This window comes from Lates calcarifer, linkage group LG19, assembly GCF_001640805.2.
Source record: "Lates calcarifer isolate ASB-BC8 linkage group LG19, TLL_Latcal_v3, whole genome shotgun sequence".
Classification (NCBI taxonomy): domain Eukaryota; kingdom Metazoa; phylum Chordata; class Actinopteri; family Centropomidae; genus Lates; species Lates calcarifer.
The window spans coordinates 3,214,883-3,235,303 of record NC_066851.1 but is presented as its reverse complement, the minus strand read 5'-3'; the positions used below and the strand labels follow the sequence as shown (position 1 = coordinate 3,235,303).

At 40.4% G+C, this 20,421-nt stretch overlaps 1 protein-coding gene across 1 annotated transcript; it reads left to right on the top strand.

Moving 5' to 3' along the window:
* The first annotated feature begins 1,951 nt into the window (after nucleotides 1-1,951).
* LOC108896085 (ovarian cancer G-protein coupled receptor 1) lies at nucleotides 1,952-20,153 on the top strand. Its single transcript, XM_018695082.2, has 7 exons — nucleotides 1,952-2,078; nucleotides 15,945-16,264; nucleotides 16,950-17,099; nucleotides 17,290-17,423; nucleotides 17,687-17,909; nucleotides 18,820-19,000; nucleotides 19,086-20,153. The coding sequence occupies exons 2-7, from the start codon at nucleotides 16,169-16,171 to the stop codon at nucleotides 19,448-19,450; spliced, it is 1,149 nt and encodes a 382-aa protein (XP_018550598.1). The 5' UTR covers nucleotides 1,952-2,078; nucleotides 15,945-16,168; the 3' UTR covers nucleotides 19,451-20,153.
* The last annotated feature ends 268 nt before the right edge of the window (nucleotides 20,154-20,421 follow it).

Below are 20,421 nucleotides of genomic sequence, written 5' to 3'. Positions count from 1 at the left end.
TTGTCTTTGTTGTGTCTGCACTCTTAAGGCATCTCTGCATTGTTATTTCCCAAAGCCCTTCAGGACATTTATATGTGTGTGTGTGTGTGTGTGTGTGTGTGTGTGTGTGTGTGTGTGTGTGTGTGTGTGTGTCTGCCTTCATGTATGTGTGTGTCAGCCAGTTTCAGTAGGATTCCCAGAAGCATTTTTCTTTTATTGAAACACCATCACGCAATACCTGTGCATGTGTCTTGCATTATTACTGTTATTGGCTTTCTGGAAGGTGTGTGTTCGTGTCCTGTCTTTTCTCTGTCTGTCTGTCTTGTCAACCTGCTTTGCTGACTGCCTGTATGTCAATCTGCCCACCTGCCTTACTGTCCCAAAAACGTGGCGTCCTCCCTCAGCGAAACCTCTGTGATCTCTGTCTCTGGGTTTCCTGTCTTAGCATCATTGTGCAAACTTTTGCTGGATTTAAAAAAAAAAAAAAAAAAGGCGTACTGCAATAAAGCTGCAGTGCAATGCTGAGAGAAGTGAAAGCAGAAGGTGAAGAGGAGTTGACGTCACTGATATTTCTTGCTCTAACTGGAATAACTGCTACTGTAACTGAGAAGGCTAATGTTATTTCACCCAAAAACTTTTGTAATAAAGGTTTATAAAATTGAACTGATGATCTTGCTTCAGTGTGTCAGCTGCTTTGGGGGCAACTGCTCCTCATAAGTTGAGAGGTTAGAAATACTAGGATCAGTATGTCTGTTAGTAGATATACAGCATCAGCTCTGATCTGTTCAGTGTGTCTACACGATGTTTGGGTCCCAAAACTAAGGAAAATATCAAATGAAATATTTTTCTTATAATGATCTTTACTCATTCAGTATGACTGAATACAAAGTTTGTACCACATGCCTGTGTGTTTTCAATAAGGCCCTAGATTTGGAAGAAAAATGTGTAAAATTCCTAAATGAGTGAAATTGAAAGTATTATAAACCAATTAGATTGCACCCATATGATATCAATCATTATTTGGTCTTTAAATCCAGTCTTAAGTAGTGTTGTGCCAGTATTTGAGGTCTCTACCACTAATGGACATAATAATAATTTAGTTTTAATAATAAAACCAGCCAGTCTCTAGGACAGCCTGTCTGTCTCCACATGCACAGTTTGTTACTTGTAGACTGGACTACTGCAATTCCTTCTTATCAGGATGTCCCAGTACATACAGCACTACCTATGGCATAAAGAGGACACTGCATACCAACATGAAAACATCATCCTAAAGGTAAAGCTTCAGGGCCTGGACAGCTCGCCATTATCAGGAGGAAAAGGAATCCCCATCAAGACATCTAACAGGATGTGTCAGAGAGGCTGTCCACCACACCTCACCCCAGAGTAGATGCCGTGGAATGAGCTCAGAGAGCCGTTCACACCAGACATCCCTGAGAATATGTCTGAACTGAGGCAGCTCTGTCAGGAAGAATAGATCCAGAATTCCTCTTTAACGTTGTGCAGGTCTGATCCACAGAGACTGGCTGTGCTTGTTAGAGGTTACTGCTGCCAAATGAGGTTTGACCAGTTATTAAAACCAAGAGTTCACTTCCTTTTCCCACCAGCACTGTGAATGTTTAATGCTTGTGTTCAATAAAAATGCAAATTTTTACACTTGTTTGTGTGACATTAGCTCGAGCACATTGTGTTTGTCTGTAGCTGTCGCACAGATGAAGATCAGATCATATTTTATGATCAATCAATGCAGAAGACCTGAGTGAACTCTATAAAATCATGGCCCTTTTTCACACTGTTGCTCATCAAGTGTAGAAAACTGAAGTTTGACTCTCTACCTGCTCTGTATTTAATAATACACATATATCTACATCTACATACACAAATGTCTATGATATAGAAATACGTCTCAAGACGTCATTTCATAGGCTACACATTGGAACATGCTGCTTTCGTGTGTGTGTGTGTCAGACAGTGTGCGTGTGTGGGACAGAGAGAAGGGAAGACAGAGAGACAGAGAGAGAAACACACACAGACACAGAGAGAGAGAGAGAGAGAGAGCTGACGGTCAGTTTGACAGACCTTCAAACCGGAGATATTCGGTAAGAAACAAGCGTCTTTATTTCATTTGAACATGTTAATAATTGCTGGTTGAACTTAGGATTCCAACAGTAGAGCACGTGTGTGTATTTGTTCCGCAGTTGAGGAGAATTTTGTTATAATAAAACACGAAAGACTGATTCATTTTTTCGTATTTATCACTGAAGAGAGCGAATATTTGTTTCTCCTGAGAGGTGAAACGCGGTGCCCGGACAACAGATTTGGACAGAGTCTGAATGTCTGTACAGCCTTTTCAGTCCAGAGTTATTCATTATTTATCTGAACTATTAAGTCCTGTCAGTTGCAGTCAGTAGCTGCTGTCGGGGAGACAAACAAATATTCTCCACCTCTGAGTTGATGTCATTTACAGTGTGAAAGTGCAGGGGAAAAAGCTGCAGCAGCTGCAGATTCACTTCATTCATATGGTGCAGAACTTCATGTAATATTGATGGAGAGTTCCAATGTATGGATCACTGACTGATGAACACGTGTGTGCATACAGCTGTATATGTACCAACTGCACCTGTCGCTGTGTGTTCATCTCTCTGCAGTAATCGCACGTCAAACCAGGCTGCACAGATACTACACAGCTATCACAGAAAGAAGATTCCAACTGGTTTAGTTCAATATAAACTTCTACTGAGCTCAGTCATAAAGCAAATTCATATGTTAATATCACCGGAATGTAGAGGTGATGTTATCATCATCTCACACACACTTCATCTTACTATTGTTGTGTTGATATTGGCAGTGTAGAGTGATGGCAGTGTTCAGTGATGGATAATAGTATGTGTGTGCGTGTGTCTGTGTGTCTGTGTGTGGGTGTTTGGCTCAGTGGTTAAATTTAGTGTTAGGTTAAGGTTAGAGTAAGCGTGGGGACTAGGCAAGTAGTGGTTATGGCTAGGGTTACTTCTATATGCAGTTTCCCCAAAAATGATGAAAGCAAATGTATATGTGTGTGTGTGTGTATGTGTGTGTGTAGACATGAAATTGACGTAATTATCAAGAAGGAAAGCACCTACTCTCTGAGGAAAAGTTACTGTGGTAGGAAACTAATCTGTGAAAATCTGAATCACTGGAGCTCCCACATACTCCTCACACATTTAGGTGTTAGGTTCAACTATTACTGGCCTTGTATGTCTTAATATACGTATGATTTTATACGCATACTGAGAGGAGTTAACCCTTATTGATGGAAATGGGGTAGGCAAAACACTGGAAAAACTTCATGATAATAATCAGATTCTGATTGTATTAGACTACAGTTGTTTTAGCTAGACATAACTAAAACATAATATAATGTATCCCTGTATCTCATCCTATCAGCTTTATCAGATAATAATCATGTCAACATTGCGATCACAATTTGTTGTTCTGTCCCCAAGTGGCCAAAAAATGAGTTGACACAGATTTAGGTAGCAGGTATTTAATATCAATGACTGATTATTTATTTATTTTTAATCCAAATACTTTAGCAAAAAATATGTTATTTAGGATTGTTTAAGATGGCCGTTTGCTTTGGGGGTCTTGAACTCACATTGATAGAATCGTGGCTATGTATGTGAGGGGAGAGATTCGGTAAGAAACCAGTGTCTTTATTTCATTTAAACATGTAAATAACTCCTGTTTGAGTGCAGGATTCCTACAGTAGAGCACGTGTGTGTATTTATGCCTCAGTTACAGAGAGTTATGTAACCATTTACACATCAGTGAATTTATTTTTTCATATTTATAGCCAAAGTGACATCCTGTTGAATGTGAATAATTGCAGATGAAACATCAGAGCGAATATTTGTTTCTCCTGAGAGGTGAAATGCGGTGCCCGGACAACAGATTTGGACAGAGTCTGAATGTCTGTACAGCCTTTTCAGTCCAGAGTTATTCATTATTTATCTGAACTATTAAGTCCTGTCAGTTGCAGTCAGTAGCTGCTGTCGGGGAGACAAACAAATATTCTCCACCTCTGAGTTGATGTCATTTACAGTGTGAAAGTGCAGGGGAAAAAGCTGCAGCAGCTGCAGATTCACTTCACTCATATGGTGCAGAACTTCATGTAATATTGATGGAGAGTTCCAATGTATGGATCACTGACTGATGAACACGTGTGTGCATACAGCTGTATATGTACCAACTGCACCTGTCGCTGTGTGTTCATCTCTCTGCAGTAATCGCACGTCAAACCAGGCTGCACAGATACTACACAGCTATCACAGAAAGAAGATTCCAACTGGTTTAGTTCAATATAAACTTCTACTGAGCTCAGTCATAAAGCAAATTCATATGTTAATATCACTGGAATGTAGAGGTGATGTTATCATCATCTCAGAACTTCTTGACATGGCAGACACACACTCACACACACGTGGTATTGCTGTGTTGATTTTGGCAGTGTTCAGTTGGCTGCTGTGATAATGAGGAAGAGTCAGCTTCAGACACATGTGTCCTGGCTGCAGGCCAGATATGACTGCTGGTTAACCTCCGCAGCTCTGTCTGCTTCAATCAGTCTCTCGCTGACTGACTGATGTGTGGCTGAGCTGAAACATACTTTTATTAGTTTATATAGCTGGATTCTCAGGAGACAAGAGTAACAGCTTAAATGAATGGATGTCTGGACCTTGGACAATGGAGGTGAATGGACTTTCATCCACAGTGCTTAAATCATAGACTTAAATTAAAAGATGCCATTAAAATGTGGATCTCAACCATTCAGTATACAGACCAGTTCCCCAGTTTTATTTTTTATATTAACAGTGGCAAACCACCAGATAATTATCTACACTTTGCAGTTCTCCTCAGCTCTACGTAGTGTTTTAGCACTTTTAAACTCACTTTACTGTTTTGATTCACTTGCCCTGCTCTGATTGTGGTGATTGTGGTGATAGGTCTGATGTTGAGATAGAACCTGTTGCTCTGCCCTCAGCTGATTATTTTTATTTAAATGAAGTTGGGCTGCACAGCAACCGTTGGTGGATGACATTTAAGAAATGTATATGCTACTTTCAGTTTTTCCATGAGGCTGCCCACCAGCTTGCAGGTTCTTATCCAGTCTACCAGACACCACAAGGACTCGAGAAGGTTCAAACAATGCAGTGTTGGCCTATAGTGAATACAGACCTTTCTAGCCACATTCTTATCAGTCTATCATGCAGTAGCTGACCAAGTACAAGTAAGCTTTATTGACATGAATGGAGGAGCAGCAGTGTTACCAAAAAAAGCAATAGTTCTCACCATTTACATCAGCAGCATGAGTCACAGCACAGAGAGAATGAATAGTCCAAAGACCTGACATACTAATTAAAGATCAACTAAACTATGGACAGATAATAGAAACAGGAAATGAAGGCAATTAAGTTGTAACCAGCAACACACATAAACATAAACTGTAAGCATCATTGATTTGTCCTCATGTTGCTGTTTCTCTGATCATCTGTCAGAGCAGAGCTCAGGCTGCAGCAGCTCACTTCTGATCAAATAACTGTTGATCATAGTCTAATTACTTCTGACTTGTGCTTTTCCTGGATGGTCCAGGCAACTTTTTTTTTAATTCTCCTTATAGCTTGGTCTTGGGTCTAGGCCCAGACATTGGGCACCAGTTAGACAGAGTGCAGTGGCCCTTTGTATACACTGACCTCATTCATCCATGAAAGGGCCATCTCAGCACTCTGCAGACATTAGCAGAGATGCAGGAAAAGCCAAACTCTGTTTGTAATGTCAATGGCTTTACATACAGAATTCAGCTGAGGCGGTAGTGTTAAGTATAGACACAGAGGACTGTCATGGGCCCTTGAGGTAGTCCAGCGATCCTGATGGAGGTCTCGTCGGGGTTTTATGGAACTGGTTCTTAAAAGGTTCTTTTAGGGCTCAGCAAACCCCATGTTGATTACGGTAGATCACCACCAGGGGCTTGCATGGCTTTAGTGAGGTTCCAGGGACGTTTAAAGGATCCCAGAAGGCTTTTAGCAAGACTGAGCCTCCTTGTGGAATGCTATCCTGGGTGAATCCTGTTATGAGCCTGGACTAAGGTCTAGGATATGTAAAGATTAAAAATGGTTCTTCGGTTGTTTAACAGAGTTTTGTTTCTTTCTCCTCTCACTCTCTGCTTCTGTGTTTCCCCTTCTTTTTAATCAGCTTGTTGTTCAGTCGGGTAGTGTGCAATTATGCGTTTGGGTAAAAACCTTAGTTAATATTCTTTGTGGGTATTGAGTGTTAGCCAGTGTTTCAGGTTGAGCAGGAACCAGCAGTAAGACCCACATGTACTGTAGCTCTGTGACAGCTCAAGTATTCTTTTGCTTGTCTGTCACTCAGGATACTACAGTATTTTTTAACTGGAGCTGGCTCATGTAAAGCTCTTATCTCAATTATAATAAGCTGGATAGGCTTCCATCCTCATTAGGAGAACACCACAGATAAGATAGAATGCAAGGATACTGAGGCATGTGTACACCTTATCAAATTATCAAATAACTGCTGCTGTCACAGTCTAGGTATGGTCATTTTCTAGATTGCCTTGATTTACATACTGCATAGGCAAACAATGGGAAGCAGATGATAGTTTTCTGCTCTCTATGTCTGACACATCATAAATTCATGCTTGGCATAAAGTTTTTCATCCTGAGCAATGCAGGTCAGCTGGCATGCAGTGTGCTGGGTGCACACAGAGGTAATGGTGGTGTGGTTGAGCCTGATAATCAGACTGAAATACTATTCCATGCTACTTCATTCTCATCTTCATGACATTGTCTTCATGTTGGCTGAATTCTTGTTAGGAATGGAGCGTATGTTGTTTTATTTTGCCCAAACCAGTGAGCAGTGAATGAAATCTCCATCCCACTGACGCCACTCTCAGCTGACATGGAAGTGGTTGCCAAGAACAGATAATGCTTAAGTCGTTAGCTGTTATTTCTGTAAGTTGACTTACAGCAACCCGTCACTCTGTGTTGATGTTTTCTACAGGCTTGTCGCCAACTTCTTTTTGTCAGTATTTTTCATAGGTGTGGCTAGGTAGTTAAATTTCTGTGTAGGAACATGGAATCAGTATTCTAACTTCTGCCCACAAGTTTTTCATATTGGTGGAAAGAGTTGTAAATGAGCACCACTCCAAACTGGAAATGTGGGTGAAATCAGGACTGGTGTTTTCAGTGGGGGCCAAAGCTCATTTTTGTCTCTATCCAGCCAAGACTGTGACAATAACATTGTTTTTATGTTCTTAAACTTCCCTGGTTATTTCTTTGATTTGAATTAAAGAAAACAGTGGACTTGTACTCAAGCTGTTTGGTACAACTGATAAAAAGAAAATGCAGTTAGTTTTTGACTTGTGTAGTTAGGAAGAGCAATAATAAGCACCTTGGCTGATGAGAGAAAAAGAAAGAGCACCATGTGTATACTCAGATCCCAAAGAAAATATATCACAGTGCTGTTATGTGGGCAGGTGATCTCTGGGAAATGCAGTACAAAAACACCACAGCAATTAGCGCTTAGCAGGAAAGATGGAAACAAAAAGCCATCAAGGGTTTTCTAGAACACCACATACTGATTACTGGCCAGGAAGTCTCTAATTATGGCTGCCTGTCTGCATAAACATCATTGTTGTGATGTTTGTGATCCAATTTTAATGCCAAAAATTTCTTTTATGATTTAAGACTGTATGCAGTGTTGGTCTTGAATTCTTAGTCATCTAAAGCAGAGTTTGACAGATACTTTCTGAAGTCCACATACTTTTAAATTAGCCTATTTTTAGCTACGCTAACAGCAGGGCTGTAGGGGTGGTGTTACAGGAAGAAAACACAAGACATTTGATGCTTTATGGAATGATCTTTAGCAGAACTTGATAGAATGGAGTTCAGTATCAGAAATGGATGGTTGTCTGGTATATTTAATGAAAGATAATAATACTGACATCCATTTCTGATGCCCGCCCTTGTTCAATGCCATAGTAGTTTATGTCACTAAATCTGCTCTCAGTGCATAAACCAAATGTAACAAACAACAAAAACTGACTTTGTACATCCTTGTCTGTATCAAAGAGGCAAACTGAGTAATGCATTGATGTTACTCAGAGTGACTGTTTCACCAGCCTCAGAGGCAGTCATCTAGCTGCCATGGCTGAGCACTGCTGAGCTGACACACTTACCAAACAGAGTGAGAGGGGTGTGTGGAGCTAGATGATAATGTAGTACACTTCACATCATATTTTATGTCATCTCAGAGGTCCAATCTCTGTTAGCTATCAGGACAAAAACACATCATTCCAGCTGAATAATCTTTACAGTAAATCAAAGGAAAGAAGGAAGCCAGATGACTATACTGACTGCTCATGATGAGGACAATCTGTTGATGAGGCCTGTGTGATTCACATCTGATACACTCAGTGATACAATAATAATGAATATGTTGTTTGAAGCTGATGTGCGTGCGTTGAGATGATATTCATTTCAGAAGGTTATGGGAAAGTAGAATGTTTTGAGGGAGTACTCCAGAATGCTTGTCGTAAGACTGGATCACTTCCACACATGCACATCCAGTGGATCAGCAGAACACTTATCACCCAGCATACTGCGTTTGAGGTGAACTCGTGCTACTTCATCGATATGACGGTGGGCTGATGAAGAGCACAGTAACTGTATACGTCACCCCGCTTTCTAGATTCATAGACAATGAATCATATCTGTTAGAGACCAAACATTGAACCAGACTGTAAATCAACAACAAGACGGTGGAAACTGATTCACAACCTGATGGACAAAATGATTAAAAAAGATTATTTTCCTGGGGGAGTAGGAGCAGGAAGCCATTTAGCATTGTAGTAATGTTCATATCAGTTCCATCTCATCATTTGGAAAATGTTCATTTTTGAGGGCATGAAGTGATAATACTGAAGCATTAATCAACCCAGGAAAAGTTCTACTTTACTCAGCATAAATGCTCATGTATTTACAATCTGAGCAGACACTGTGCTGATGGTATTTGCCTTTACATATTTAAAGAATTTGTTTTGCCTTAATATGACCACAGAGACAAACAGGAAACATGAGAGCAAGGTGGGCGTCCTGCTACAAAGGTCGCAGGGATGTTGCAGTTACATGGTATGTATCTTAGATAGAACAAATTAGCATCTATGAGCTACATTAAAGTCCTGTCCTGTATTTTATTTCTCTCTCATTTTAGAAGACAAGCTTCTCGGGCTTTTTGGACAAAATGTCATAACTTTAGATGCTGCTTATGCTGTGCTATGAATTTTTCTCTCAAACTGCTATTTCAGGCTGGAAATAGTGAACTTTCAATTGTCTCAACTTGTTCCAGAGGTTAGAGGAACAGCCATAGTGTGAGTATGTTGCCTGGAGCTGAGACAGGACCCTCATTTGTGCCTGATTTACAAACTGCTGTTGCCACAGTTACTGCTGTCAGGGTCACTGATCATGGAGCAGCAACAGTATTCCAGCTGCCCTGGGGAAATAAGGTATTGATCACAGGGTGTTGCATTAATTTATCAATCTTGGGGTCTTCTGGATCGATTAAGGTGAAAATGATCAATGTTCAGTTTGTTTACTAGGAGAACTGGACCTCTGCACTGGAGCTGTGTATGTCACACTGTGAACATGCAGTCATGTCTACTTTCATAAAAATGCTTCAAACACAAGCGACTAACAGGCCTAAAGGAAAAGAGGTGTCTTTACATGGCTGAAGGTTAAATGCAGTGAAACTGTGCAGGCAGGTGACCACACATTCAGCCAAGTCTTGTGTATGTCAGTCAGCTCTGGGTCGTATATGGCTGCCAGACTAGACCATGTGAGTGTGGCTGCTGATTAGGGATGATTTGGACTGAGAATAAACTATATTTAGCAGTTGATGCACAAGATGTGTCCAACACCTAGAACTGGCTCAGTTCTAGCCCTTCATTTGTTATGAGTCCAGGAACCAGGTGTACTGGATTTAGGCCAGAGGTATAGTGGGCAGGGGATGCAGGGGATCGCCGCCCGTGATAATAATAATAATAATAATAATAAAGAAAAAGGAGTAATTTTACTGTTAAACCAGTGTTATTAGCAATTGAAAAACAAGTGTAACACAAATATCTCTTTGTAATAGCCTACATATAAAAATCCATATAAAAAATAAAACATTTATGTTATCGTCATCATCCTGAGACACTCCCTCCTATTTGTGAAAAAGACGAGAAGAAAAGTGATATTAGGCTACGCAGCTCGTTCTCCTTTATGAACCCCATGTTAAAACGACAAGTCGCCAGAAAACTATAGTTTTACTTTCATAAAGATGTCAGTTACAACAATGTTGGAATATCAGTTTCTTCTGAGGAGACAGCCAACACCAGCAACGTTCACACATATTATAACTGTTGTTGGTGGTGTTGATTTTTGTAATTGATTAACGATAGTTTCACGTCCTCACCTGGAAAATGGTTAAGCCCTTTAACCCCCCCCCCCACTCACAAAATCCCCACTACACCACTGATTTAGGCCTCTGTGAGTGGATAATAGCTGGGCCTGCTCCTTCTGTATTTGTCCATATCTCTTAATGATTAAACAAACTAATGTCTGAGGTGTTCTGAACCTCAGGTTGAATGAATGAATGAATGCAGACTCCACAGTAAAGCTGAGAAATCGCTGAACTGCAAAATCGTACATTGCACCATGTAAAAGCACTTCAACACTGAAGTAGCCAATAGGAGTCTATCCTCCGTCTCTCTCAGGGCTGACACACTCACTTGTTCTGTTATCAATGGATCAGTGGACAGAAAGTGTCGGGACATCTTCACTTTGTGTGTGTGTGTGTGTGTGTGTGTGTTTTCTTGTACTTCCATCTTTGTCAGGACTAAATGACAGTATAATAATCTTACATTGGTAAGAGAAACTTCTGTAGTCAGGGTGAGTTTGTTTATCAGCAAAATCCATGCCTACATTTTGGGTGAGGAGTGAGGATTGGGGCTGAGGTTACAAGTGGGGTTGTAGTGTCAGTATTAAGATAGGCTTAATGGTTCAGGTTTAAGTTTAGCTTTAGCTTAAGAAATTGGGGTTGGGATTGTGCACAGCTAAGGGTGAGATCATGGTTCTAATTAAAGCTGCCTTGTAATTAAGATTTTTATGTGAAGAATGGATCAAATGACAGAGTTACCACCTACCTCTGCAGGTCCAAACTGGCAGGTCAAACAGACAAAAGGTTCAAACAGAGCTGACAGAGTGAACTTTGGACTAGCATTCATCAGGTGCCAGAAACATGATGACTGCTAATGCTGCCCTGTAACTGCTGGTGTGTAAATAAGCACCTGTTTGCTAACATGTTCTCCATATTAACATAGAAGAGAATATACTATAGATCAATGCTGGATTTACAGCTTGTTTCACTACTCACCAAAAAGAAGGTTTATATTGATTATTTGGTCTGGGCCTATAAACAGTTGTTTATGATATTATTTAGCTACTTTTTCTTATTTTCTTTTTCTTAAAGGTACAAACTAGCATTAATCTTAATCCAGTTATAGTCAACAAAAGCTGAAGTCCAGTTTAGTGAGGTTTTTGTCACTGACATGTTATGTCTCATTTCCATTTCCATTCTTAATTAAGTTGTTTAAGTATGTTGAGACTACAGCTATTGTCATCGTTTTGTACAGTTACCATGGTTACAGATGTCTATCACAAGATGTCAGTCTGCCCTGCAGTAATGCACACACTGTTTCACCTCAGTAAATCCAGTTATCATTTCCAGACTGTCTGTTTGAACAGAACCACTCGTTCCTGCTAGCCTAGCTGCAGCTAGTTTGACAGGAGACGCTATATCATCAGCTATCAGCCATGATATTATTTTAGCGAGCACCTAGAGGAAACTTTAGATGGTTACTGCCCACATTAATCTTGGAATTTACAATTCTTTTTTGTTGCTGTTGTTCATGGGTTTCTTTAATGACTGTAACACTAGTAGAATCTGCTGTATTCTGCTCCCTGGTGAACTGCAGCAACCTGTAACATTCACCATATGTTGTTATTAAGGTCAGAATTAGGATCAGATGTAGTTGTGCGATGGAGTTGTACCCCTTTGTCACCAACTCAAAATACATGACACCAACATAACCAGGCTGCAGACGCAGCTGTAACCACATCTGCAGCCCCCATAACCCCCCTGCCCACCCTGCTCAGAATAAAATTAACTCTTCAGACCACTGGAAAAATAAGGTAACAGTTGTAGTAAACTTTATTTTTATTTTGGTGAACTCCTTCTTTAAATGTCACTTTGCACTCCACTCAGCAAAGTTTACATGTTCTCTCTGTGCCTTTGTGGTTCTCCAGCTTCCTCCCACAGTCCAAACACATGCAGGTTCATTGGTGACTCTAAATTGCCCGCAGGTGTGAGTGTGAAGGTGATTGGTTGTTTGTCTCTGTGTGTCAGCCCTGTGATGGACTGGTGATCTGTCCAGCTGTCAACAGCTTGGTTCTAATCAATACTTGCTGTGCTGGTAACACATCAGATATGATGTTATTGAGGAACTGTTAAAAGCTGAGTTATTTGCTTGCTTTGTTGCTTGTTTGCTAATATAACAGAACAAGGATAGTGAGGATAACTGACATAATACATAATACATTTGGTCTAAAACTCTTTCTTGGCAATATAATTCCCATGAGGAGTAGATGTATTTAGATGATTAAAAAAAACACCTGTATGTTCCTTACTGCTGCACCTGATGTAGACTTATTATCATTTAACTCATGCCACAGTGTTTACAGAGGATAAAATAATTGTGGTCATTTACAGTGCTTTGCTTGCATGCATATGCATGAAGGAAAATCATTTCCAATATCACATCTTCTATGAATCAAACAGACTGTACACATGTTCAGTCTGGATGTGTTATTGCTAGTTGTAAGGGAGTACATAAGGGAGGGTACATATGTCCTTTTTTCTGTTTAGATGAACTGACCTAAATTTGCCTATGCATTTTGTTCACTACATCTATTTACATCTTCCGCATGCAGCAGCTGGTTACATTTCTCTGACACACACTGTACTCACAACACAATGACACCGTGTCAGTATCCTAGTGAACAGTGAATATGGGCTGAATGATGCATTGCAGCCACTGACCTTCAGTTGCAAGACACCTCACCCAAGTTCACTCCTCTATGTCAGGGTCAGTCAGTGAAAATGTGCAGGTGTGAAAACATTTGATATTTCTGTATGTTTATAGATTCTCATTCACCCCCGGCACCTGGCTGAATAAGGGTTAAAAGCTTGGGTTAGCTTGACTCCAAAGGAATGCACAGTATATCCAGCTCTGCCTTAATCTGACAGTGGTTTGTTTAGAGACGGAGTCATACAGAAGGACAGACTGAGAGCGAGAAAGAGGGATGATGCTTGTGGTTAAAGTATGTAGTGTTGAAGTGGCTCTAAATGGTTTTATAGTGTGTTATTATGGAGCCATTCTAAAACTGTTGGTATGCCAAAGCAAAGAAAGAAATATAGTAGAGGTTATATTCAGAGGCTTCACTGTCTATCGACTCGGTCTTACACTGGAACTGGAGTTTACAAAAAGGAAGCAACGCTGCTTTTATAGTGGCTTCAGAAAGTATTGCACATTAAAAATCAAGAGAATACAACCCTTTGTCCTCAATTATAGTTTTGATGCTTCTTAGATGAGTCTCTATAAGCTTCACACATCTGGATTTGGGCAGTTTAAATTAACTTTTCTACTCATTTTTATTGAATTTCCTGTTGTGTTAATATTTATGTTAATAAATGCCCTTTTTTTTTGAAAGTATGATTACTGACCTGCTTTTTCAGCATCACCTTTAAAATATTCCTGCGCATACAACATTTATTGCCTGTTATATGGAGTGGTGGTACTATAAGCCCTCAATTAAAATCTAGTGTAAGCATTTATTTTTTTAAGTCAAATTCTTCATACTTAAGAATAAACTTGTCTTGTAGACATGGCCCATTAAACAGCACTGTCTTCACACTGGAGTGAATGGATTCTCATTTTGTTAATGTTTATGAACCTGGCCATTACAACATCATACCCTGACCAGAGAGGACAGGATGAGTCAGCAAACAGCGGTTCAACGTGTGAACGTCCTCTTGTTGTGTGATGTAACAGAATATTCTGAAACAGACAACCATCAGATCTGGCTCTCTCAGTTAAACAGCTACAGTAGATTATCTTAGTATAATGTAACCAGTGTTGATGAGACACTGTATATAGATCATACAGAGGGGTCTCTGATTGTTTAGCCAAGTAGCTATTCATAAGTGCACAAAGCTGGACTAAAGAGAGTGTTGAATTTTTGCAGAAATGGAGTAGTTGAGTGTCACTCCTCGTACTGCAGTTTGGCAGCCAGCGTGAAGGCCTTTCTAATAATTTCTTATTGTTTATCTTATCATTTTGTGGCTTTTACAAGAGTTCTGCTTTGATCTCTATGAGGGCCCAAAGTTGAAGGATATAATATTTGTAGCATTTTTTATGTGTTTCTTCATAACATGATCTTCAAAAGCAAAAGCTATATCTCTGGTTAGTAGGTATTGATATAATAATACAGTCTAGAATTCAACACAGTGTCACAACATTCTGAATATTCTAATATCAGTAAATGGACTCAACTGATTCTGTCATGACAGGTAATAATAGACTTTCATTACTGACACCATCACCAGTTGAATTATATTATAGTAACATGATGACAATGATTGTTTCAACAGGAAGTATTTCTTCACTTTAGAGGAAACAGTCAATCACCACACAGAGAGCAGTTTAAATGAAGCATACCCAAGTGGTACGCCAACATGACTTGTCAAATGCATTCAGACAGTTCTGTTTTTTTTAGCCATCTTATGACATGGCTTTATGGATGGCGTTGTCAGTTTGTTGGTGGGACAGAAACAGGCAGTGGATCGCCAGGAAATGTTGTGCTGACATTCCTGTTCCCCTGCTGATGAATCCTACTAACTCTGGTGACTCCCTTGCTTTTCTGCTAACACCACCATGAGGCTGACATTTATGTGTTTGAGCAGATTATCCTAACTACTGTACTGATTACCATGAAATGTAGTGCAGACATTCATGATCCCCTCAGGATAAATTGGTATAGCCTTGGTGACCCCTTTCACATGTGCAAAATTTTAGTTTAGTTTGTCCTAGTGGCCAGTGATGTTTTCATCAGCCTCAGCTCTGTTTTGTGTGAAGTGCTATATAGCAAATGTTAGCATGCTAAGAGGCTGAACCAGGATGCTGAGTGTTCATAATACAGTGTGACAGAGCTGCTGGCATGGCTGTCTTGTTAAGCTTTGAAAGGAATCCTGCTGCATCATATCATCATATCAATGAGCATCACAGTGACATAGAATAGGTCTTTATTGTCACTATTCCAAAAAACTATGAAACACTATTTAGCAGCTCTTGGAATGACAGATAAATATAAGAAGTCAAAAGAATAAAACATTTATAAAAATCAAAATAGAGTGATATGTATGATATATACAGTGGTATAGTGCAAAATGATAGAATGAAAGAGTGTAAAGTGCAGAATCAACATTGCAAAGTGGTGTCTGGGTGAATCGGGGGGATTGTCCTGGGGGTAGGTATTATTGCACCTCAGTCTTAAGTGTTATTGCACTACAGTCCTGGGGGTGGGGGGGTGGGGGGTGCATTTTACTGCCTATGGGAAGAAGCTGTTTCTTAGTCTGTTAGTTTTAGTCCTGATTGTCCTGAATCTCTTCCCAGAGGGCAGGGGGGGCGAGAGGTGATGTCCGGGGTGAGTGGGGTCCTTTAAGATGCAGTTGGCGACATGACAAATCTAACAGACAAATCTAACATACAGTTAGATGTTTCTACTCTCTACTAAGATTAATTCTTCTCTGTTCCACAGTGGCCGGATGAAACTGGATTACCCAATCAGACAAGACCAGCACTCAACCAGATGAGACGAGCTGAGGTCATCTGCTCCAACCTACCATGAAGATTTGTGTTATGTGTGTGTGTGTGTGTGTTGTCACATTATAGTTCTGAGTATTTGTGAACATGTCTGAAAACATTAGTGTGAGCGTGCGCATGTTAAAGGTGAAGTAGTGTGGATGTGAGTGGGATGTGCTGATGTTCACCATGTCTGAGGCCGACGTGATCAACTGCACCATCAGCCATGAAATCCACCAGTACCTCTTCTCCTGCGTGTATATTCTTGTACTATTGGTAAGTGTGTGTAGATGCTGAGTAACTGAACAGAACTGTTGAGACATCTGAATATTTTATGAAAGTGCGGCTTTGAGAAGGGAAAGGGTACACAGATTACGGTCTGCGTAACACAGGAAACTGTCTCAGGTCCTAGAAAGCTTACTTCCTCCTTGAAAACACACCATTGCAGCATCAACACTTTAAGAAGAAGTAGAACTGTGTGAACTGCAGTATGAGCAGTCTTATGTGTGACACATGTCAAACTGGTATCAGCTGCAGGTCAGGAATGATGATGAACTGAGGGGTCAGAGGCACTCACGATAAAAATAAAATGAACTCTGGTTTAAATGTTTTTAAAAAGTTGTTTTACCTGCTGACCCAGCATGTGGTTCATTTTTACCTGTGCCAACCTCAGCACTCTGTCTGTCACACCTTGATCATCTCAGTTTACTTTCTGTCCTGAAAAATTAAACGTTTCACTCCTTTAACGTTATCAGACTCACAATGGACGGTTAAAAATGTTCAGTACATCAAAATTGCTGCAGCGAACCAAATGCATAATCTTTGTTGCTATCCTCTGAGCAGAGGGGAGTCAAAGTGTTCAACATGTGCTTTAGTAAGAGTGTAATGAAGAGGGTTACAGTGTGGAACAGAACTGCCTGTAGCAGGAAATGAAAATAATCTCAATGATTCTTGATTCTAGGTTGGTGTTCCCTCCAACTTGTACTCTCTGTACCACGCTGCTCTACAGCTGAAGCAGAAGAATGAGCTGGGAGTGTATTTAATGAACCTCACAGTGTCTGATCTGTTATACCTGGCATCGTTACCACTGTGGCTCCAGTACATCTTCCAGGTAAACTGAAAACAGTATTATTAAAACTGTATTATACAACTGAAATAGTATGTATATTTTGTACACGAAATCATAGAGATCAATGATAAGATGCAAGCATGTAAAAATGGACTGAATCTCAAAGGAACATCTTCTAAAATCTATTGTTAGTATAGTGCTTGGTGAATGTATGTGTGTGTTGTTGTTTCAGGATGATGACTGGCGTCACAGGGAATGGTTGTGTCAGTTGTGTGGCTTCCTGCTCTATGAGAACATCTACATCAGCATTGGCTTCCTGTGTTGTATCAGTTTGGATCGTTATCTGGCTGTGGTCCATCCCTTAAGGTAATCTTGAAACAGAACTGGTAAAATTAAAGCAGTTGTTTATGCCTCAACTCCTGCAACTTCTCACCACTGTTACTCTGTACTGATGCAATTTGTCTTGTCTAATATTGTTGATGAAACAAATATACATGATAAAAATAGATATGGAGAAGAAACTTAATGTACAACAGACATAAATCAAAACAAAGTGTGGGAGTGTTATGGTGGTGGAGAGTGTGTGTGTGTAGCTGGTGCTAATCACCTGATTGACTCCATGTCTCCAGGTTCACCTCTCTCCGCTCTATGAATGCAGCGTGGCTTGTCAGTGGTATCATCTGGCTGAAGGAGATCGCAGTGGGTGTGGTTTTCTTCCGCCACAAAGAACTGAGCAAAGACCGCAAGAACCAATCAGTGTGCTTCGAGCACTACCCCATGCAGCCATGGGAGTACCCAGTCAACTACTACCGTTTCACCATTGGCTTCATGTTCCCACTGGCCATTCTATCGGTAGGATAACATTTTTACAAATGTATTTTTGATCATATTTAACTGAAAAGATTTTGGGAAGATGGTGTTAGATCATATTTAATACATATCTGTTCATCATTATCTATTCTTCTTAAATGACCTTCACACCCTGTTAACTGGTTCTGATGCACTTCAGACTCCAAACTAATGCATGTGTCAATCTGCATCAAAAATCTGCAAGTGCTTGGGATCAAGCATTTCTTACCTTGTCATGTTAAAACAAAGCATCTAATCCGTTACATGGAACATGCATCCAGTGTGTTCACTCAGCCATCATACACCCAGCATAGGCAAAAACCCTGGATTCTGCTGCTTAGACTTGTAGGTAACTCCAACTCCAATGTCTTTGTTCATTGATGAAAAATTGAATTCCACCTGTGGTTACTTGATAGAATTAGTTAGACGACTTAATACTTTTCAGTTTATAAGAAACACCAACAGCAGATGACACCAAGCTTCCCAGTATGGAAACTCTCCAGAGATCACTTCCATTATAACTGCCAGCTGTGGCCACATCAGCAGCTGTCTGGCAAATGTCAGAATGCAGTCCTGCTTTACTGCACCACATCTCCCCTCATCACTGTGATCATGGGAAAAGTGAAAGAACTAATGCGAGAGAAGAGATACTCAGAAGACCATTTAAACTCTAAAGCTGCAAAACACAACTTTGTTTTTTTTTATTTTTACATTTTTCAATGTTTGCTTTGTGTATACTACCATGAGCATTTCATCTATTACTCTCCTGAGATGTAAACTTGTTGTAGTTCAGTTTTGTTAATGAAGGAGAGAGAAGGAAGGAAAGAGAGATGGATTCAGTGGAAATATGAGGTGGAGTTAGTATTGACTTGAAGATCCTGATGGATCTGATAACTTTTTTTTTCCTGTCCAGATCAGCTACCTGTGTGTTCTTCGTGCTGTGGGTCGGAGTGCAGGGACTCAGCCGGTTCAGAAGATAAGGATCAGACAGTTAGTCAGCAGCACCATTCTCATCTTCCTTGTCTGTTTCTCCCCATACCATGTCTTCTTGTTAGTGCGCACCTTGCTGGAGCGGGACTGCAGCTTTATTGCAGGTACTGATAGATCTCTGTGAAGTGTTGCAGCGAGAATGACTGAAAACATATCTTAACCACACGGCCTGTTGTTCTTATTTCCCAGGAATATTTAACTACTACCACCTGTCGTTGCTGCTGACTACCCTGAACTGCGTGGCCGACCCTGCTCTCTACTGCTTTGTCAGCGAAAGCGCCCGCCGCGGCCTGTACAGAGCCATAATCCGACCCTTCGCCAGAGTACTCTGTTGCTGCTGTCGCCGTGGCAACTCAAGCCCCGCCAACCCAGCCACAGATTCCCATGAGGTCGCCACCGATGAGAACAATGGCCACCCGACTGTGACGCTGCTCACGCACACCAGCATGCTCAACAATGTAAAAACAGACCCGGCCAGTAAAAGCACAATTTTAATCACACAGACTGATGAAAAAACCATCATACCCTTAATCGTACAAAATAACAAACACTGACAAATGTGTGGACAGTGATGGGAAATCCAGCTGTGTGATGATAGCCGTGGAGGAGCAGAGCCAAAGGACAGAGACTGACAACTAAAATAATCCCGGAACCAATCAGAAACCATGCTATCAGAGGCCTCAGGGCAGCACATCCCTTACTTCACTTACTTAGTCTGACAATCAGACCATTCTGAGAATCAGATTCAGTAAGATAAGAGTGAGCGGAGAACGCACAATCAACCACCCACAACTAACCTGCCTTTAAGGCTCAATCTGGCAGTGGCCCTAATGAGAGCCTGCTCCCCACCCAGCTGTGTGCACATGATTATTATCCACTGGAACTGGAGTGAAAACATTTTCTTTTCTCTCTCTCAAGTGATATCTGTGAGCTCTGGATACAGCAGCTGCCACTGTGTCAGAGTTCAGCATCAATCTGGCTTCTGTTTTGTCACTGTCAATGTCTGGTTTACATTTTGGTGTAGACATGGGAGCAAACTGGAGGTTGGGTATAATTATTCACCTGTGATGAACACTGCCAGAAAAACCTGCATTTGGATCCTGAAGCCTTGGAGGGAATTTGCCAGTATTTAACAGTGTTATGGTAACACTTTATAATAAGGCAATGGCTTTATTAATGGTTAATAAATTATTTAACGTTTATTAGTTATTATCAGTTACAACTTTTCTAAAATAAAGGTTGACCCAGTGTTCCTGATGTCAGTGAACTCTATCTAAGTAGAAACGTTTTGGAATATGTACAGTGCATGGCTTCAAATCAAGTATTCAGACCACTTCACTTTCTGCAAGTATTGTGTTGTAGATTTAATGTTGAATGGATAAAATAATCATTTTGCCCATCAATCTATACCCCAATAACCCATAATGACAAAATCAGACAGAAATCTGAAAACTGGAATCCTCCATTTATAGTATAATGTTCAGATCCTTTTCTTTAGCACTCAAAAATAGTGGTCATGAACAGT

Coding starts and splice junctions, on each gene's coding strand:
- LOC108896085 (XM_018695082.2), top strand. CDS start 16,169: ATGTTCACCATGTCTGAGGCCGACGTGATCAACTGCACCATCAGCCAT. Junction 17,424..17,686: donor GCTGTGGTCCATCCCTTAAG/GTAATCTTGAAA, acceptor CCATGTCTCCAG/GTTCACCTCTCTCCGCTCTA. Junction 17,910..18,819: donor TCCCACTGGCCATTCTATCG/GTAGGATAACAT, acceptor TTTCCTGTCCAG/ATCAGCTACCTGTGTGTTCT.